This window comes from Hermetia illucens, chromosome 7 (genome assembly GCF_905115235.1).
Source record: "Hermetia illucens chromosome 7, iHerIll2.2.curated.20191125, whole genome shotgun sequence".
Taxonomy (NCBI): Eukaryota; Metazoa; Arthropoda; class Insecta; order Diptera; family Stratiomyidae; genus Hermetia; species Hermetia illucens.
The window spans coordinates 4,590,092-4,612,463 of NC_051855.1; the positions used below are offsets into that span (position 1 = coordinate 4,590,092).

At 40.4% G+C, this 22,372-nt stretch overlaps 1 protein-coding gene across 1 annotated transcript; it reads left to right on the top strand.

Annotated features, from left to right (window-relative positions):
• The first annotated feature begins 3,800 nt into the window (after nucleotides 1-3,800).
• LOC119660854 (forkhead box protein C1-B) lies at nucleotides 3,801-7,479 on the top strand. Its single transcript, XM_038069750.1, has 3 exons — nucleotides 3,801-5,624; nucleotides 7,174-7,244; nucleotides 7,455-7,479. Exons 1-3 carry the CDS (start codon nucleotides 3,801-3,803, stop codon nucleotides 7,477-7,479), a joined length of 1,920 nt encoding a protein of 639 aa, XP_037925678.1.
• The last annotated feature ends 14,893 nt before the right edge of the window (nucleotides 7,480-22,372 follow it).

A 22,372-nucleotide genomic window follows, 5' to 3' on the forward strand; every position in this document is an offset into this window, starting at 1 on the left:
ACGCACCACGATCCCTGCAGAGAACACAACTCTCGCTTTCCTTGTAAGTCTTCGCTTGATGACCCGCTTGGCCGCATCTCCGGCATGCTGTCCTCCTGTCCGGACCCTTGCAAGCTGCTGACGTGTGTCCATAGTCCAGACACCTGTAGCACTTGGTGGGGACTATCCGCATTCGTACCCTGCATACTACCCATCCGATTTTGATTCTCCCGCTGTTAAGGAGTTTCTTCGCATATTGTTCGGGGACTTCCACCACGGCAAGTTTTTGGCCTCGAGCATTTACAGAGGTAATAGCTACCCGGGCATTGGTTACCTCTGGGCATTCACGCTTTAGCGCCTCCTCTACTTCGACCTTTTCTGTGAGGCAGTCAAGATCCCGTATTTCCAGGGAGCACATGGGTTCTAGGCTGGAAACAAGGGCCTTCTCCCCCAATAGCCCCTTGACCGCTTCGCAGAGCGTGCTCTTGCTGGTCGTCTTTGGGCCCAGTTCGACGAGAACTCCACCACTCCTCGTTTTCCGTATCGAAGACACCTCTGCTCCGTTCTCCTCGGGTTTCATCCTGTAGCGGATTTCACTAAGGACTTCCGCAAATGTCTTGCCTTCCGTCGGCTTAATGAGCAGAGCCGACGGTCTAGTCCTTCTTCGTTTCGTCGTTTTTTCCGCTACTGGCTTTGGGTTGGCAGCCTCCTTGTTTTTGGACAGACGTGTCTCTGGCGACGGAGTCCGTTGTTTCTTTTTATACTTTTTTGCCTTTTTTCTTTGGGCCTTGGAGACTACTTCGATAAAGTCTCCTTCAGGCACGTCGTCCTCTTTCCGCTTTTTCCCCTGTTCACTTTGCAGAGGGCTATCTGCGGTCCGTTTGACGCAAGCAGCATTCTCAGCGGGGAGTGCGACTGTTTCTGCTCTATAATCGTCTTCCGCTGCTCTCCACGTTAGTCTATAAAAGGAAATGCGGTCCAGTAGTTCCTCCAGTTCCATCAGTCCGTTTTTGACGCCTTTGCTGACGTTCCTCTGAAGGAACGTTGCCGACCGCATACGTTTCACTACTGCTGCGCACTTTCTGATGAGCCTTTCCTCTTCGGCTCTAGCGAGGACGGTCGAATGCACTTCCACTCGATTTGTGTCCAAATCCATCTGCTCAGGACTAGCGTTTCTCACTGAGCTTACTTCCAAAACAGGGGCACTGCAAGCTCCTTTGCTAGGTATGTCAGAAACATGATTATTCACAATGATTTGAAAATGTTAACGAAAGATGTCTTCTTCCTTTTCTTTAGTCTTTGTCCCGGTCACAAGCGGGGTCGGCTCGTCGTGATGGGTTGCGCCATTTTGTTTTATTATTTGTTTGATCGCTTTCAAATCACCATCCAGCATATCAAGCCACCGTTGTTTAAGGCGGCCATTTGGTGGCTTATCATCGACTGTGACGTTCAGACCAATCTTGGCAAGTGAATTCTCATTACCGCGCTTCCAATCAGTATTGGAGTCAAATGCTTATAATCTGAACGTCATTAAGAATCACTCAGTGTATCGCTTCAAATTTCACTAGGGAAATTCATTAACGATCTAGTACCTAAAGCTAATATAAAGATACTTGAAACACAAAAAAAAAGTGTGTTTGACGAGTCGCGCGAACTGTTTTACAAGAACAAATTGTCTGGTTCGTATTTTTTTCAATGGCATAACTGGGAGACAGCCCAGTTCCAGCGACTCATTCGTTTATTTAAAATGGAGATTCTGTATCTGGAGGTCTTTATTTAACTCGCTACTAACGAATATTTTCGATTCTCACATGCGATTTTGCGCAGGCTGGTGTGAGCTTTCTGTTGGTCTTCTATGCTACGTGAGTGAGTCTGAAGATAGGTAGGACAATCTCCCTGTCCAGTTAATTAATGTAGGAAGTTGTGAGGTTCGGTAGAGTCCCCATGGCCGGCATCTACTACCCTTGTCCTGACGATGGTCACTGGACCTTCGGCGCTTTCAGCAAGTTACTGTAAGTCGCGCGGCTAATTAAGAATAAGCCTGGTCCCCTCTCTTGTCTGTCACATTCAGGTGTACGTTTTTTTTAAAGAATCTCCTCAAAACAGAATTCCTACCTGCGTCGCTGTTTGGATTTCGCCAATCCCATTTATTTCCCGTCCCGATCCCTGTCCCTCTTGCACACAAACAAGTTTGCAATATGTCTTGTCCTTCAAACCCGAGCCTGTAGCCCGTAGCTTGTACAGATTGGATACGTGTACGGCAGCCTCATGGTTTGTTATTCACTTAGTTTCGTGTGTTTAAGCACACACAGGCAACAGCACACAATGGCAACGACAAAAAAGACTTAACTCGGGTAGGGATTGTGTAATGAGTTTTTGTCGCGAGCTGGTACCATGAGGAATGGGAAATGGGAAATGGGACTGGGCGAGTGGATGGCGAGGGAAGCTAACTTGCGTACTGAGTTTTGTATGGAAACAGGAGGAAAACAGAGAACAATTGAAATGAAAACGGTAATTTGCGTTGGGGATGGTTTGAGGTCCTTTTTACATACGTAATACATTCGTGGATGTTTCTTCCCTTTTTGTAGGCAGTGGATGGTTTCGTTGAGCTTTTTGTTCGTTTTCCGTTTCGGGGTTTGATTTGCTCGCTCCTGTTATCCATGCTTCCCACCATATGCATGCATGTATCCTTGCGTAGTGCAATCGAGGGTTGAGTTGTTTTCCTCGCAATTCATGAGGACAATCAAAACGCAAAATCGTCGGTGTGTACGCCGGAGCAACCTCCTACCTCATGACAAAGTGATACCTACTCGGTGGGCCAGGCCAAACACAGTCCAACTGGAGTCGACGGAAAGAGGAGGGAGGAGTTTAATATGTTATATGTTATTTTTCCAGGTTTTTTTCTTGTCGTTGTTTCCTCTGTTTTCTGTGCCACTCTATAGTGTATGGCCGGTGTTTCTGCAAATAGAATAAAAGCAGCAAAAAAGGAAAGGGAGGGTATGTGTATGTCTATGTATGTTTTCTGTGTTTTGTGTTTTCACTCCTCTCAATATGGAAGCAACAATTAAACAAAGGAAAAACATTTACACAAACTGGGCATGGATAGTTTGGTTTGGATACTTCGTCGCCCTAGTCGAACTTTGGATTTTGATTCGAATCGATCGCAATATATTTGTCGCCGGTCGATCGTTCGGGCCGTTTTTGGGTATACTCTTCGGAAAAACAGCGAACAAACAATGTTCAAGTATCCTTAAAATGCTCGTAGGCGGGACATCTTTCAGGCAATACGTTAGACTAGGCTCAGGCTAGATGTGAAAAGTGAGTGTTTGTAAGGTGGCCAATAGTTTTGATTTTCGAGTGCACCGGGCTATAGTGAGAAGTTAAGAAAAGGGTGAAAATCAGTGAAACATTCGATTTCATTTCGGTCTGATTCGGGGTTCATGTGAATATCTTTTGGAAGATAGTTTTCCGGTTGTGTAACAAAAAGAAAGCAGAGGAAACTTAGTTTGTTTAGAGACTATGTGTAAACCTCGTTTTAGTTTGCCGAGATTCTACTGTTCCTACATTGTCCGGTAACTTCAGCGGAAGCATACGTTGGTTTGAGCATGCGAGTGGCTTTTCCGTGAAAAATGCTAACATAAAATACTAATTCAGACCAAATAATATCACTAACTTACCGTGGAGATAATTTCTTTCGCAAAACAAAACTAACGTGCAAATAACTATAATCCCTCAATTTTGTTTGTAGCGAGTTGTTTCGCGATCTTATTCGATTTTTAATTTGGCTTTCGTTTCCTGCGTACGGTTGGCTTAAAGATAATATGTGCAGTAATGACAACGTAGATGAACGTATCTCAAGAATAGTTAATTCCTCGCCAGCTGAACTAACGAGAAATTCAACGAAATCAAACAATTCTTCCATTTCATCTGAATCGAAGACTGCGTTATTTAATTCTGCATCGTCCAGTAGTGCTACTACAAACCTTTTCCATCAGCTCCAGCAAAATCATTCCTATCAACGGCAGCAATACAATAGATTGCCTGGACAAGCCAGTAGCAGTGGAACAGTTCATCATCATCACCATTATCACCCGACCACAAATATGTCATCCATGCTTGGAGGAAACAGCATTGTACCGCCGGGAATTCTTCCACCATTAGACCACTATCGTCTACAGCTTTATAACTACGCAGTAGCGGAGCGCTTACGATGTTCTCAATATAACACTGGCGGACAACTACAAATATGTGGACCAGGATATCCTTCGGCAGCTGCAACAGCTGCTGCGGCGGCCGTATCAGCCGGCGGCAACCCATACGCCCCATCTCGTTTCGCCCTTTCAATGTCTTTTTTCCATAACCGTGTTTTTCAACCAGAAGAACCTAAGCCACAACATAGCTACATTGGACTAATTGCAATGGCAATTTTGAATTCACCAGAAACTAAACTGGTCCTGTCAGATATATACCAACATATCCTTGACAATTATCCATATTTCCGAACAAGAGGACCTGGATGGCGAAACTCGATCCGGCATAATCTATCGCTAAATGATTGCTTTATTAAGGCAGGACGTAGCGCCAATGGCAAAGGTCATTATTGGGCTATACATCCAGCGAATTTGGAAGACTTCAAGAAGGGTGACTTTCGTAGACGAAAGGCTCAGCGAAAGGTGCGCAAACATATGGGATTGGCTGTTGATGACGAAGGAACCGACTCTTCAAGTCCTCCACCGCTTGCTGTGACACCACCACCAACAGGTCGCCCTCAGCCGGGCTTGGTTCTTGACGCCTCAACTCAATCGGCCTTCTGTGCACAATCCTGGGCGGCAGCAGCTGCGGCTCATGTACAAGCCCAAGCTCAAGCTGCAGTAGGACAACAATCATTGACGTCATCGTTTTACTCACAATCCTCACGAAAACGACAGTTTGATGTTGCATCTTTGCTTGCTCCAGATGAAGACGAACATGTAATCCATCGAAGTACACGATCACCTTCGTTCCCTTTTGTCGACAATCCCCGCCAAAATAGACAGTTCCAACAGAGCCAACAGGCACATGATTCACAGCATTTATCGCATTTGAAAGGATCATCTGCAAAGCGATTGTCACTGGGCGCTGCGCAGTACAATGAAAGCGAAAATGAAGAAGATATTGATGTTGTAGCTAGTGATGTTGAAAATAATAATAACAACGCCACCAATAACCAGGATGATGCCATCGATCGTGACAATTCCCCATTATTACTCCCTTATAATGAGGATGAAGAGAGCACAACAGGAGGTGAGGAGCTACATAAGGAGGATATTATTGACACTAACTCTGCCAATCAACAGCATCAACAACAACAACAACGTCAACTCGAGTCACAACACCAACGTCAACAGTCACCAGTAGCTGCACCCATGATTTTTGGTGACGAAGATAATGCATTAGCCGAGAGTAGCAGTGACAGCAATCCAATGGCAAGAGCAGCTGCAGCTGCTGCCGCCGCAGCTTCCTGGCATGGCATCATTCAACAATGGCCAGGAAACTTTCAGCAACATTTGAATAATGTCTCACCAAATGTAAATACTCAAATACTCCAGAGATACTATGGGCAGTATATGGCTGCTGCAGCGGCACAACAGGCTGCCGCTGCCGCTGCTGCTGCCAAAAATCATCATCAGCATCAACAACGGTGTAGCAACAGTGCAGTTATCGCTGAAACACCTTCAGGAGAACTAGGTACATGTGGTACCTCAGATATAAGTAATACGCGAGAAAGTAGTCAAAAGCATCAACAACAACATAACAATCAACAATCATTGCATCAGCTTCAACAACAAAAACAACTTTCACCCACGATTCAACAACAACACAACAGCGGTGAGATTTCACTAGAATTTCAGGGTAGTGATTGCTAATAGCAGCGAATTGTTAGAGGAGAAAATTTGTAAGGAGAGACAACGCTACTGATGGATCTAAGGATCAAGGAAACTTAAAGAGGAATTCGACGGGCTTGAAATTGCAAAAAAGCTTGAATGTTGATGATATTTACTAACGATATAACAAAATTTGCTAAACACAATCGATGTATTACAGATAAAACCATGACATTAATCATAAAAATTTTCTGTTATTTAGTAACAAAAATGGATGTAAAAAAAAAATAAATTAGAAAATGCAGGCAACAATCTACGTAAAAACAATATCAAAATCAGTAAAATTCACGTAAAATACTGGAAAAAAATAATAAAATGAAAGAAATCGAAAAATATCATGTGAAGTAATATAAATGAATATATATAAATAATATAGATAAAATTGGTTGCATTAAAAAACAAAAATGGTGATTGTGTTTCAATGTTTTCTCAGCAACACTATAACAACAATCAACAAAAACGTATTTCAGCTCCTCCGTCCCCTGTATGTAAGGTTGCGTAAGTTTTAACTCTTGGATTGCTCATCCTCATCTATTTCAGTTTTAAACCATTTTTTTTAAGAATAAAAAGTTGTAATTTCAAGAACTAGCCTTATAATGGACGAAGTCAAACCATGTCGCGAGGCAAAGAATGTTGAGGAAACTTTTCCGTGACACTTTGATATAAATGTGCGGTAATGTTCGACGGATCGGATAATATTGTGAGTTTACTCCTTCTAGACATCAAGGAAGTAAGAGGTCCTTATCTTCAGTCGTCTATTTGAAGGTTCAGACCAGACAACATTGCGCTGAACTTTTTTTTGCAGACTAACGTGTACATTGCAGACATCAAAGAGGGTGGAAAACCTTATTTTCAGTGGTGGCCTTATCTCTGAAGTCCTCGTTTCTTCCTGCGGCAAAAATTGTTTCGGAACCTCTCTGGTATAGAAAGTTGTTCCCCCCTCCCCCATTAAGGAACAAAAAAAAATTGGAGTTTTTAATTTGAATATCCATACCGTCTTTGAGGAACCATTTGACACTTTCTTTAGTGTAGTGAGAAAATCGTACAGTGAAGAAAGGTTTAAATGGTTACCGGCATATGGTATATTTACTCATATTAAAAACCTAGGGCTACAATGGAGAAATCTTGAAAATGATTCCATTTAAAAAGACTACCTAACAAGCATACTCTAGCGAAATGGCTCAATGAAAAATTAGGTTCAATCTATCCATTGCAATACACCTTCTGAATGAAGGATCTCCCATAAATCAGAGACACTTCATAGATAAAGAACACTTCCCAAACATCCTCTGTCCCCCAACTGAAAACGCAAAATACCAGCTCTAAAATAATTTCTCACTCGTTTTTTTTTTTTAAGTTAGAATGTAAGAAATAAAAAAAAAAAATAGTAAAAATAATTAACGTTGAATATTAAGATTACTAAAAAAACAGTGAGAAAACGGTTTCATGTGGTCAGAAAAATCAAACAATTTCCCATAGGAAATGTTACCAGGACTGACCATAAAAATAAAACCAGTTCTCATTGTTATTTTTTTTTTTTTTTAATTTTAGTATTTTTGGAGGAAGTTTAGAGTAGCTAGATCCTGCAGGCAACTTCAAGTATCGAATAAAAGTCGAAAATGATTCAAAAATCAAGGACTGCATGCATCCCTGATTTGAAATTTAAAGCTTGAAAGCGAAACTGAAAAGCGAATGGACTGATATTTAAATGTTTAAATTTTTAAATTTTAAATTTTTCCCTTCCAAGACTGTGAATAAAGCAAATCCTCAAGGAAAGATCTTACCTTTTGAAGCAGAAAGCGCCTGTCTTCCCCATTTATCTGTTAAGAAGAGTACCATCCGAAGAGGCGGCTATCTAGCTAAATGAAAGAATATTTATTCTTTGTCTATGACGCTAGAGATTGATTTGACCTTGAACAGGAAACATTTTACCTTCTTAAGAAAAGGAGTATTTGGTTCTGAGGGGTTCATTTGGAATAAAGAATTCCATCTTCTTACAAACATCGCGTTTCTAATGTCGTTTCATCAAAACGCTCGGATTTTCTTAAACTGGACTATTTCATAAGAATCAGAGCTCTGAAAAAGGGAGCATATGCCTCTCCCAAAAGAGAAGTACCTGATCGCTGCGGAATGGAAACCTGCCCCTCCTCCCCAGCACCACTCCTTTCCATCATCTTTTCATTCAATTGAAAAAAAGGGTTCTTAATATTTTTTTCTAGGTGTCAGGAAAATTTTATCCTTGAAGAAGGATCTATCCACTAGGTGAATGAAACATCTACTTCCTTGACATCTAGTTTCAAATAAGCGTCCAAACTTCTATGGAAGGCAGTATCTGGTTCCTGAAAAGGGTTGCGCTTCCGATATCTTACTGTTCATCGGCATTTAACTGTCTGGGGACAAGACAATCTAACCTACTATGGAAGGTTGCATTCCTAACGTTGAATGGTCAAAAGTTATTGGTTTTCCTGAATTCCATTTTCCGATTGAGATATTTTCTAGAAACATCCGATGATTTTCGAAAATTAGTTCGGTTCGGTTCGGTTCGGCTTTATTCATGATCTTAACCTTCTATACAATAGCAGAACTTATGGCTGTAGATACCAGACTCATCTTTACTCTACAAAATTAAAATTTGCATCGCAAATAAATAAATTCGTTCTATGGTATGAATTACCCAAGGAAAAGTGCAAAAAACCTTGTTCAAAATTACTAGATCTACTTAACCTACTTAACTTAACTTGAACTACCTTAACCTAGAATTTATGACGAGCATAGGATATTTATTAGAGGGTTGCCAACAGTTCTACAGTTGTTCATAAATCTGACGGAGTTCGATAAGCATAAATCTTCAACATATTTGACTTTTGCCTCATTGTGCAGTTTTTCAGTTGAAAAGTCAAACGATTTGTTTAAAATTACTTTGAGGATTTTATTTTGCGCACGCTGAACTTTAAGTTTATGTGTTGTTGCACATTGAGACCAAACCGGAGCACAGTATGAAATAATTGGTTGGATAACCATTCTAAACATAATCAATTTATTGTCTACCGATAGTTTAGAATTTCTGTGTAGCAGCGAGTAAAGTGAGCAAAAAGATTTAGATATCTTCGAACAAATTGAATCAGTATGATCTTTAAATGTAAGTTTTTTATCCAAGACGACTCCTAAATATGTTAAGCTATTACACCACTTAATACTCTCCCCAAGAAAATTTATGTCTCTGCTTGGCAGCATAGCTTTGCATCTCTTTTTTGTAAAGAACACAGCTTGTGCTTTAGAAGGGTTCACTTTAATCTTCCACCTAAAATAAAATTGATACAGAGAATCCAGCTGGTTCTCAAGAGATGACATAATTGTTGAAGGATCGTTAGAGGAAGAAATAATGCCAACATCATCGGCAAATGCAGCTAGTTTACACCCTGGGGCAGTTGGGATGTCTGAAGTGTAGATATTAAACAGTGTAGGGCTTAGTGGAGAACCTTGAGGAACCCCCGCTGGAATCGATCGATCTGAGGATTGTTTGCTACCTACTTTTACTGTAAACCTTCTTCCAGTTAAAAATGATAGTAAAAGCTTGACCAGATATATTGGAAACCTGAACAGTAATAGCTTGTATACCAACCCATAGTGCCAAACAGAGTCGAACGCTTTGTGAATATCTAAAGTAAGAAATCCTAAGGACTCTTTATCTTTGAAATTTTTTTGGATTTCGCTGGTCATCCGAAACACCTGATGTGAAGTTGAATGTTTAGGTCTGAAGCCAAACTGGAAATCAGGTAATAAATTCGTTTGATTTAGAATCTTATTAACACGAGCTAGAATAACTCTCTCAAAGATTTTGCTGAAACTAGAAATTAAACTAACAGGCCTGTAACTGTCAGCCAGTTTTGGGTCTTTACCTGGTTTAACAATGGGTACTACCGTAGCCTCCTTCCAAACTTTTGGAAAATAAGAGAGCTTTAAACAGCTGTTCACGATGAAATTATAGTACACAATCGCCTTTCTATGAAAGTTCTTAACCATTGAGTTCGTTACCCGATCTGGACCTGGAGCCTTTTTTACCTTTAAGTGCTTTATGATTGCCTTGATTTCTCTGGGGGAACAAAGTTCACGAGCATCGAAATCACAGAGTGAAGTACGCAGTTTTTCCACCCTCTCCTGAACGGTTTTGTTGAACCAACCCGATCCTAAGTGGTCTGACGCTAAATGGGCTTTTTGGAACTGAATTGCTAGAAGTTCCGCTTTAGACTCATCATCGTAAATAATATCACCGGCGTTCCGCATGGGCGGAATAATTTTCTTCTTCTTTAATAATTTATTTAATATCCATAATTTATCACTGTTTTTAGGAATTTCTTGAAGCATTCTACCCCATCGCTTGTTTTTAGCACCGAAGATTCGACTCTGAATGGCTTTAGTAAGCTTATTAACCACGGTTTTTGTGCTTCTGCTTCGAGTTTTCTGCCATTGATGCCGTAGGTAGTTTCTTGAAGAAATTAGGAATTTGATTCCCTCATCAATGACTTGGTTTGGAAATAAATCGTCTTGCTCAGGATAGGATGCGAATTTTATGGCACTATTAATATGGCAATAAAAGGTACTAATTAGGGAGTCAATTTGGTCGGTAGAGCTAAATTTAAATTTTTAAGCTGTATAATATCATTCAAGTATTTCTTAAATTTCAACCAGTTTATTCTAATTCTATCCACTGATTCGTCTGAATTTGATAGTGAAGTCTCAGAAGTTAGTTGAAAGGCTACTGGTAAATGAGGCGAAGATAGTTTGTCCCCTGTTACAGGTTGGTCGATGCTGATTCGGCCGTTTGAAATTACAAGATCTAATGTAGAGTCGTATCCCCTAGGGTTCAAAAAGGTGGGTCTTGTGGGAGTGTGAATAACAAGGTTTCTTTCACAAACAAGATCAAAAAGTATTTTGCCAGCCTTGTTCGCTTTTACACAGTTCCAATGACGGTGTCGTGCATTTAAATCACCACAAAGGAGTAATTTTTCATTTTTACTAATCAGTAATTTAAGGTCGTTTTCAAACGCTTTTAGTTTCTGCACATTAAGCTTCGTGCCTGGAAAGTAAGCAACGACAATATTCAAATCCAACTCCTCTAGTCTTAAAGCAATAGTCTCAAGAACTTCAGTTTTGAACGCGGGTAGTATTTTATGCTTGATGTTATTTCTTAAACTTATGGCAACCCCCCCGCCTACTACATCTTGCCTATCATTCCTATAAGTCTTAAAACTAGGATGAAAGAACTTATCTTTACTCTTAAGCCAAGTTTCTGTTAATAACAAAATATCAATATGATCACTTATTGCAAAGTCAAAAAGCTCATCGGACTTATTTTTAACGCTTTGTGCGTTCCATAGAACTACTATAAGATTATGGACCGTAAAGGAACTTAACAGCTAAGTTTATAATGACATTAAATTGGTCTGTTCTAGACTTGCAGTCTGAAAGATTTGTGATAAGCTCGGCTGACAGTTCCATCATTTGCTCTGGAGAAAACAGGTTACTCGCATTATTACTTGTATTTCTACTATTGGCCGTAGGCAGTCCGTTCCTGACTGCATGACTAAACGATGTTCGTGAGGGTTCAAAGTTCGACTTCGAAGCACTCTGCTGCAAATTCGAATTACCATGTAACTTTAAAGGAGGAAAGCTTTCATTGTTGAAATGATTGATGGCTGCGGTTTTGGTCGGCTGACGGTAACTTGAATGATTTCGTCTGGATGCGACTCCCCTGACAGCATTTAAATACTCTTGACGCTTTGGGCAAGTAGGATCACTTGCTAAATGCTGAAGATTACAGTTAGCACACTTTAGAAATGATCTAATTAGATCAGGTTGGAGTTTTGCATACTGGCAATCAGTTGTTTTGTGCGAAATGCTGCAAATTTGGCATTTAGTAGGCAGATTACAGTTACCGTGGCCGTACAGCTGGCAGTTGTGACATTGAGTGGGGCCACTTCGTGCATTACTATAATAACTCCAAGTGATAATTGTACGCTGAATTGATTTTATTCGACGGAGATCCGCTAGCTTGATCGTACCTTTTTCAAAATATAAAATGTAAAACGTTTGCTCGGTGTAGCGGGATTTCGATGGTTCAAACTTTTTTACATCTAGCCAGGTAATGCCATATTCGGTTTTAAGCAGCTCAGCCAGTTTGTTATTATCCATGCTGTGCAGGCCCGATAACAAAATTTTGATCGGCCTTTTGTCTGGTCGACAATAAGTAAAGAATTCAGTCTTATTTACTTTGAAGTGGTTAATAACTCGGTCAAAGTCTTCGATAGTGTCAGTGAAAAGTTTCCGTCCGATGCCTGAATACTTGACATAGTATACAGTAACATTGAGTTTATCCATCGCCTCGTCAATTTCAGCTTTCTGTAGTTTCGGAAAGACAATAGGTGGAATTTTTACCTTCTTTTGAGTGGCGGTGACCACATTAACTGTATCGCTATCCACTGCCATTTCATTTTCATCTACTTGTAAAATGCTAAACCGGTTGGATGCGCCCGCCATTTCAGATGGTAATGGTGGTGGTCTTCGCAGAGCTCTCAGTTTACTTCGAAGATTATCATCCGGGGATTCATTCCCCCTTGTTCGCTTTCTGCCACTTTCAGACAACTTTAATATTTGAGCACAAAACTAATTAGGTATATTAGCAAAACCAATACTAGTTATAAAATTTATAAAGTTAAAAAAAAAATTCGTCTAAAACCTTGAAAACTTTAAACACTTCAGAGTACGTCTGTACTGCTTGCACCCAAAGTCCAAACTCCGAAAATTGATTATTGTCTTCAATCTTTTTTATTGTGGATTAATAAATGAAATGTCTGATTCGTAGGGTAATTAGTAACGGGTACCCTTAACAAAGAAACATCTAACCACCTAGGGAAAATGACATTCATTCCTTGATGCAAATGGCATTTGGTTGTTCTTCCGATTAGGGGGTGTGAGTTCCCTTAATAGAAGAATTCCACAAATATTAAGTATAGCATGCTGATTGGAAAAATATATGTAGTTTGTACCGATTCGGGGTTATAAGGGGTGAAATAACGGTACAACGTTTTGGGGAAAATCGCGTTTTTTGCGTATAACTTCATAAGGGTAAAGTCCTGTGAGCTCAAATTCAGCATGTATATGCACCTTAAAAGTAGCTATTGTTTGACACTCGGCTAAATATAGTATTGTATGAGAACATAAAGGACATTTTACCGATTTTTTACATTTTAAAACTGCAGTTGATTAATGCTTAATTCCACGTCCTTAAAAGTTAATTGCACTAAGGTACCGCCACAGGCTCCTACAATTTTTCCGTGTTATGCCCTTGTTTAAGGATTTGCTGACCGTGAAAAGTTACTCAAAGAAAAACATTTTTTCCATTCGCTTACAAGAGAATCAATCAATCAAGTTTTCATGAATTTTCAATAAAACAGCATTACTAGTCCTTTATGTTATTTAGAAAGAGACAAATCAAAATTTTTGTGTAACATTTAGTAAAAGATAAATTACTAGTAATTGTGCTTTCTAAAAGGAAAATTAATGGGGTTTGTGAGAAAATAATAAAACTAACTTTTTATTCTTAGCTAAACCTACATACCTCCATTCGGCAGAGTAAACTGTTCGTACATTTTCTAGAAGAAAATATAATCTACATGAAAGGCATTTTTTACATTTACCGTTATAGTTGGGTAACGGGTAATTCAACATCCTTAAAAATTGCTAGTAGTTTTAGGATCCTAAATTTTTCCATTGGCATCATCATGATCATCAACAGTGCAACAACCGGTATCCGGTCTAGGTCTGCTTTAATAAGGAACTCCAGACATCCCGGTTTTGCGCCGAGGTCCACCAATTCGATATCCCCAAAAGCTCTCTGGCGTCCTGACTTACATCTTTTCTTTCTACCATAGATAGTGCTTTTATAGACTTTCCTGGCTGGATCACCGTAACTTACTGAGCCGGATTTTATTCACAACTTGACGGTCATGGTATCGCTCATAGATTTCGTCGTTATGTAGGCTACGGAATCGTCCCTCCTCATGTAGGAGGCCAAAAATTCTTCGGAAGATTTTTCTCTCGAACTCGGCCAAGGGTTCGCAATTTTTCGTGCTAAGAACCCAAGTTTCCGAGGAATACATGAGGACTGGCAAGATTATTGTCTTGTACAGTAAGAGCTTTGACCCTATGGTGAGACGTTACGAGTGGAACAGTTTTTGTAAGTTGAAATAGGCTCTGTTGGCTGACAACAACCGTGCGCGGATTTCATCATCGTAGCTATTATCGGTTGTGATTTTCGACTCTAGATAGGAGAAATTATTAACAGTCTCAAAGTTGTATTCTCCTATCTTTATGCTTCCCGTTTGACCATTGCGGTTTGATGTTGTCGGTTGGTTGGTTTTCGGTGCTGACGTTATCACCATATACTTTGTCTTGTCTTCATTGATGTGCAGCCCAGGGTCTCACGCCGCCTGCTCGATTTGGATGATGGCAGTTTGTACATCTCGGGTCGTTCTTCCCATGATGTCGATATCTTCAGCATAGGCTAGTAGTTGGGTGGACTTAAAGAGGATCGTAACACTTGCATTTACCTTAGCATAACGGATTACTTTCTCGAGGGCTAGGTTAAAAAGGACGCATGATAGGAGCTCCCCTTGTCGTAGACCGTTGTTGATGTCGAATGGTCTTGAGAGGATCCTGTTGCTTTTATCTGGCCTCGCACATTGGTCAGAGTCAACCTAGTCAGTCTTATTAATTTCGTCGGGAGAGATGGTGCAACTGATGTCCATATTCCAAGGGTTTTTCCATCGCTTGCCGCAGAGAGATAAGCTGATCTGTTTGCCAATGATGTTCTGGGCGAATGGGGCTATCCGGCCTAACAAGATAGAGGAGAATATCTTATAGATGGTACTTAGCAACGTGGTACCTCTATAATTGCTGCACTGTGTGATATCTCCCTTTTTATGTATGAGACAGATAATGCCTCTTTGTGATTGGCATGTCCTTGTTTAAAGATTTTGTAATATTCATGTGGACTAGACAATTTTTTCCAATTCACCGAGGCGGGTCTTTCTTGATATGAACCTCAAAGTGTTTTTAATGTTTCTTTTTGACTTTCTTATTATGCAATGGGAAAACAGCAAAATTTGAGTTTGTATTTGTTTTTGCTTTCCTTATTTATAAATGAAGCGGTAAACCAATTAACACATTTTCTGTCAACAACCAATTCATGTTGATGCCATTTTTTTGAGAAAGCCACCCGTTGAAAATCTAAATAGTGTAATCAAGTGAAAAGTTCATAACATGTGGAATTTATCCAAATTGAGTGAAATGTGTCCAAATGGTGATAGTTTTGTGTCCTGGTTGGAAGGAAGAAGTTTAATTCCGCGGACAAGATACTGTAGAAAACTTAAGAAACAAATGATTCTCGATCGGAAATGTGTGTTTGCTTTTTGTATGTAGAGGTTCATTCGGTGAGAATTCCCAACGCCATAAAATTTTTCGGGCGGAATGCACGTGGTTTAAATCATCGTGAATGTGTCCCCAACAAGTGATTATATTGTCGTATTGCTTTGTCATTGCACTTTGAACAAAACTGAATTTTTGACGACCGATCTCCATGAAACAGGCACAATCACTGTCAGCGGCAGTGATCTGCCCAGAACTGAGCGATTTAAGTACCTCGGGTCAACGCTATCAGCCAATGGAGAACTGCGTTATGAAATTGCTTCACGCATTAACGCAACCTGGATGAAGTGGCGTTCCACAACTGGTGTTCTTTGTGATCGACGTACCAACGAACATCTTAAATCTAAAATTTACCGCAATGTCGTCCGTCCTGTCGCTCTCTATGGTTCTGAGTGTTGGCCAACTATAAAAGACAATGAACGACGTCTTGCGATAATGGAGACGAAGACGTTACGTTGTAGTGGCGTCACACGAAACAAGGATATCCGCGATCGTTATGGGGTTGCACCGATCGTGGAAAAGTTGCGAGAGAGGCGTCTTCGATGGTATGGTCATGTAATTCGTGCAAACGAGAATTCACTTGTCAAGATTGGTCTGAACATCGAAGTTGATGGTAAACGACTGAAAGGCGGGCCAAAACAGCGGTGGCTTGATACACTGGATGGGGATTTAAAAGACTCAAAATTGTATCCAGATCAGGCATTCGATAGAGCCAAATGGCGAAACCAATCACGACGAGCGGACCCTGCTTGTGAACGGGAAAAAGGCTGAAGAAAAAGAAGGTTGGTTTGTCCATCACTTCCTATGCAATGATGCTGTAAGGGAAGTTTTTGATGAAATCCTCAATTCCGAAGCTGTGGCCTATCGGTATTCATATGCAAGAAAAGTTTGTATGATCGTTTTAGACCAATTATATGAATAAGAAGGGCAAATTGGCGGTACCGGTAAAATTATAGAAGTGGATGAAACTAAAATTGACAGGCGAAAGTATGTGCGCGGACCTGTGGTTGATGGACACTGGATTGTCTGTATAATTGAAAGAAATTCAAATAATTATCGTATTGAAATATACCCAGATTTACTTCGCGATTCCGAAACTTTCTTCAATATTGTAAAAAAAACATGTGGCGATGGGGTCCATAATTTCTTCCGATTACTAGATAGGATATTCGAAACTAGCTAATCATGGACATACTCACAAAAACTGTGAATCATAGCCAACATTTTGTTGCTCCTGTTACTGGATACACAAAATATTGAAAGTAGTTGTCGTGTTCAAAATGAATTTCTTTAAAATTGAAAACTTCTATTAGATTGTTGCACATGAAATGGCCGATTCGGTACTAAAATTTGAAACGACTATAAAGCTTACAAAAATTTATTTAATTAATCAAAATAGATGCCAGTCGATTCAACACACTTTTCCCAGCGAGATACAAGAGCATGTACGCCAGTTTGGTAGAAGTCCAATTTTCAGGGGTTGATAAACTCGTCGAAGGCAATTTTGATGACCTCTTCATTCCTCAATTGTTATTTCGCCAAAAAATGATCGAAATGCTTAAAAAGGTGGTAGTCGGTTAATTATGCATTCCCTCGAGTTTGGCACATTAATTCTGTGCATTTATTGTTTCTCCAGGTGCCAAGAAAGAATAGTGTATAAATGCAGCTGTAGACCACCAGTCAGTCATCATTACTTTCTTCGGATGGAGGCTCGGTTTCGGCATATGCTTCGGTGGCTCATCAGCATCTAGCCATTGTGCTGATCGGCGACGATTGTCGTATAATATCCACTTTTCATCACATGTCACTATTCTGTGCAAAAAGGGATTGCTTCTGTTGCGGGAGAGTAAAGAACTGCAATTTTCCATTCAAAGCGCCATGCTTTGCTCCGTAAGGGCTTGCGGAACCATTCGTCGAGCCTTTTCACCTTTTCGAGTTGTTGTAAGTGCCGGGAAATTGTCGAATAGTGTACGCCCAGTTTCCCTGCAATGTCTTTCACAGACTGACGTGTGTCGGATTCGACTAGCAAACGCAGCTAGTCGTTATCAATTGATAGTCCTGAATGTCCACGTGCCTCACTTTGAAGGTTTACGTTGCCTGATCGGAATTTTTGAAACCACCGCCGTGTAGCTCGATCGCTTACCGTATCAGCTCCAAATGCGCTGTTAACGTTCCCGATTGCCTCCGCTGCTTTATGAACGAGTTTGAACTCATACAGAAAAAGTATACGTTCTTGGTTCTTTTCAATCCTTTCTAAGGTTTTGTTTGCAAAACAAAACCTTATTAAAATCGGTTCAATATCTGTCTGTCTGTCTATCTGTCTGTCTGTCTGTCCGTCTGTTTATCTGTCTGTCACAAGCATGACATGTAAAAAGGGGGTATAACATTTTTTTTTGCCATGAGGTATGAAATGAAAGGTCTCGATTAGTACTTTTGGAAGCCTTAGTCTTAGATTTGAGATTTGTTTAAAAGCCGGGGAGTGGGAGGGGTGGAAAGTGATGATTTCTTTAACGGACCCATTCTCAAAGACTACTGAACCTAAAAATCTGAAAAATTCATGGAGCTGCCTCTATATGGTACCCAGGTCTCAACAATTGAGTAAAACCCCCCTTAAGTTTATGTAGTAAAAGTTGGTAGTAGTAGTAGTTATCATCAAAATCATACTACTACTGATAAAGTTACAGTAGCTCAAAGTTGACTCTCCCCTGTAAATTTACTACAACTAAATATCAATATCGGGCGAGCGCAATGCTGACCACATTGCCTCCCACAGTGTACTGTGGTGTACCGTTACGGTCTTGAATGAAGTGCTCTAACACACTTCAAGGCCCTGATCCCATATGGATTGTTGCGCCAACGATTATTATTATATTATTAAATATCAATATCACATTGAAGTGGGTAGTGAGACATGCCAAATGCAAATATATAACGGGCTACGTACAAATGGAATAGTTCTACACTTACATGTACTCACAGAAGAAGCAAACAAATCCTTTCATACCTGAAGCGCCCAGCTTACGGTTTCCCGACTTGTTTCCTTTTTATTCACTGTTATCACAACGATGGTCAGAACTGAAATGACTCCTTGATTAAATGTAGGAGTATTTATACTTCACTATCGGACACCAACAGCGCCAACTGGTGGTGGTTTGATACAGCAAAATCGCAACTAACTTCACTTGATTGCCAAATCGGCCATTTCATATGCAACAACCTAATACTTACATTTATGTGAGTTTCTATGGCATCCATATATTAGAAAAAGTGGCATGGATATACTTGAATTCCTTTTGCAAAATATAAAAACAATTTATTTTGGAGAATGAAGACATGTTCAAGCCATAACGAAGTCAGTTTTATTACTGTATACTGCATGCAAAATTCGGCACCAAATCTGCTTTACCTTCTATAAAATTCCAGCAAATTACTGGTAATTTGCCTTCAAGGCAATTTGTGAATTAAAAAAAAAAAATATTCTAAATTCCCGGTTCCGTCTGACACAACCAGCAACACCTCCTTATTTTATTCAAAATTCGTAAACACCTCCTCCATCTTTTATTGAAAATTCATGAAAACTTGCGATTTTCCTTTTACAGGGTATGGAGAAAATGTTTTGCTTTGAGTAATTTTTCACAGTCATCAAATCCTTAACCAAGGATATACCAGGAAAAAATTGGGGCGCCTTAATGCAACGAAATTTTTTTTTTTTTGTTTGAGAGTGGGGTAGGTGAATGCGTTTACGCACAGAGTGTTGGACTCCGGCAACAGCACGCTGGCAGACTACCAACTAAACACCTGCCTGTCATCAGAGAACTAGCCTGGAACCGTTTGACACATTACTTCGGGCTAGCCCTCCCGCTCTCCCGGCTTTGGGAGCCTTCAAGTCAGGGAATTTCTTTCACCAACGGGAGGGGAGGGGAGGAAGGGAGTTGTTGTTAGTTCAGGGAACCCCTTACCGTCCGATCCCTCCGCCGGTCGAGTTCAATCTTCTTCGTAGTAAGAAGAGCCCGAACATAATGCGCAATACGATTCCAGCTGCCAGTGCTCTTCAGCATCTCTCTGACAATGTTGTCTGGAGAGAGCTCCTCTGCGTCTGCATAAAGCTGGCGGAGGTCGTCCCACATCTTGCAAGAGAAAAAGGTGTGTTCAGCGTCATCCGCCACTCTATTGCGGAACACACAATCAGGAGATCGCGCCTTCCCAACCCTGTGCAGGTAAGACTGAAAACCTCCATGCCCACTTAGAAGTTGGGTAAGGAAGTAATCAATCTCACCGTGCTTTCTGTTCAACCATGGGTCTAATTTGTCGATGGACCGCGCAGTCGACTTGCCCCTTGGCAGTCAGTGCAATGAACTGACAAGACGAATTTAGCATTAATCAACTGCAACGGTAGATATAAAAAATTGGGAAAATGCCCTTAATGTCCTCATGCAATACTATATTCAGTCAAGTGTGGTGTCAAACGATAGGTGCATATAAATGCTGAATTTGAGCTCACAGGACTTTGACGTTATGAAGTTACATGCAAAAAACGCGATTTTCCCCAAAACTTTGTACGGTTATTTCACCTCTTATAACCCTTACTGGCCAAAAAATTTATACATTTCTGGATTTCTGGGATTACAAGGGACTATTACACAAAATGCCACGGTTATTGGTTTGGCCAGCTAATCGGAAGAACATCCAAAGAACGGATTCTCAAAGTTGTTTTGTAAAATCTTTGCATGTCTCCTATTTACTTCTTTGTGGAACATATGGTATCCACAGAAGGAGAGGTATAGAACGTATAAAACGTTTCAAAAGTGGGATTTCAATATTTTGATGCATTTCCTTTATCACTGCTTCTAAGCGTCGGGATATCGAACGCACCGGATTTGCACCAAATTTTGGAGATATATTATTCCACTCCTTCTTAAACTTAATCTTTTCTATATTTTTAAATCTTTATTCCTTTATTTTTCGTGCTAATTCTTCCCAAAAGTGTTCTATAACGCTCAGATTTGGTGGCTGCGAAAGAATTTTCAGATATTTCGAGCAGTTATAGATGAGCTACAATTTGGGACCATAAGAAATATGCCTGGGATCATCATCCTGATAGAAGGCAAATTTACCCAATGTATTCACCTCCTCAGCACTTTGCCTCACATTTTGTTTTGTAAATATTGGAATCTATCTAGTTTACCGTCTATAATATAAATATTCCATATTCCTGCGCTGGAACAACACTCCCATACAATCACTGACTCTCCACCATGCTTAATAGTGGCCTAAATATTATGTGGGTTAAACTCTATATAAGGTTTCCGCCACATGTATCTTTTACCATCAAAGCCATGTAGATTAAATTGTGTAAAGAATTCCTGTATTATCTTAGAAAAGGTTAAAAATGATTTAAATTATAAAAGCTTCCTTCCGGGGATAAAGCCTTTTTTATATACTGATGTATGGCGTTTTTCCGGCTACTCTGCCATGGAAATCATATTTCCCAAGAAAATATTCAACTATTTCTGCACAAACATCCTTTTCTAAATCGTTTTGGACTATTTTTCAATTCATTTGCCGTTAATCGATAATTTTATTAGCTTCTTTTTAAAATACGCCATCCATAATGAGCTCCTTCGCTTACCCCGCGGGATTGTCATTTCGATATTATGTCGCGGGGCAGGATCAGTTACAAACTACGTTTCTTGTCGTTATTTGTAACTTGCCTCCGAAGCCCTTCCTTCCTCAGCAGATTGTGGATCGCCTTTATTAATTTTTCCACTGCCCTCCAAGATGTTTCAGAGATTAGAGTGTGGTCCACGATATTCTCGGGTGTCAACCGGGCAGTTAAAAACAACATGCTCCGCATCCTCTGTATGTCGGGCGATACGGACAGTAGTCACGCCCGAAACGATAAAGGTATGCACGGTACCCTCCGTGACCTTTTAGAAATTGAGTTAGGGGGTAACTAACTTCACCGGGCCTTTGTTTGATCCATTTTGAGACACCTGCTATAATCCTGTCTTTTTAGCGTCTATTAGGTGAATCGTCCCATCTTTTTTGTCATTACAAAATAGATCCACTTGGTGTTAATTGCTGACGATAGGTATGGGACTTGTCGATTGTATATGGTGGGAGATAGAGGCGTCAACCCACGTTCGCCAAGATGTCGATGGGGATCATGCCTGCTATCAGACAAGATACTTCGTTTGATGTTGTATGGTAAGCGCACGACGTTCGCAATGCCCTCAATCAGTATAGAGCTGCGATTTTCCTTCAATTTGCTTCCAACTTCAAAGACGGTGCCCAGACTGGAGCTGCATAAAACAAGATGAAGCTGACCACTCTCTAGAGCCGACGGCTTTGCCTAGGACCACCTATATTTGGTAACTTTCTTGCCAGAAATGTAGCCATCCCAGAAGCATTTCAATCTTTGGTCAACCACGGCTCCTAATATTTAAGCGTTGACTGCGACTGTATGATGTGTTCACCAATCCTGATCTTTATCGACGTTTGCTTCCTCCGCTTGGTGATCAAAACCACATCGGTTTTATGCTTTGCGAGCGCCAGATCAGTTTCCTCTAAATAAGACCTTATTTCAAAAATTACCTCGTTTGTGAGTACCTCGATCTCATCAATATCTTGTGCCACAATAGTCACTCGGATGTCATCTGCGAAGCTAATGATTGTCACTCCTTTAGGAAGTTGCGACTTTAAAATTCCGTCATACATTATTATCCACAATAGAGGACTGATGCTTGTGGAGCCCCGCAAATTGTTCTATACATCTTAGGTCCATTGTCCGAATCGTAACACGGGGAAATTCCGTGACTATATGCACCAGGTATTTAAGAGCGCCCAATCTGGCTAAAGCGGCAATTATTTTGCTCCATTTTGCTGTATTGAAGGCATTCTTCACGTCGAGAGTAACTACTGCGCAAGATTTATTGGCCTCAATTGTTTTTTTTTCGCAATTTCCGTCACCGGGCTGATCGCAT

Bases quoted from the DNA above. Each gene is read 5' to 3' on its own strand.
- LOC119660854 (XM_038069750.1), top strand. From the start codon at position 3,801: ATGTGCAGTAATGACAACGTAGATGAACGTATCTCAAGAATAGTTAAT. The intron at 5,625-7,173 runs GCTGCTGCCAAA...TCATAGATAAAG, and splicing joins AACAGGCTGCCGCTGCCGCT to AACACTTCCCAAACATCCTC. The intron at 7,245-7,454 runs GTTTTTTTTTTT...TTTTAATTTTAG, and splicing joins TCTAAAATAATTTCTCACTC to TATTTTTGGAGGAAGTTTAG.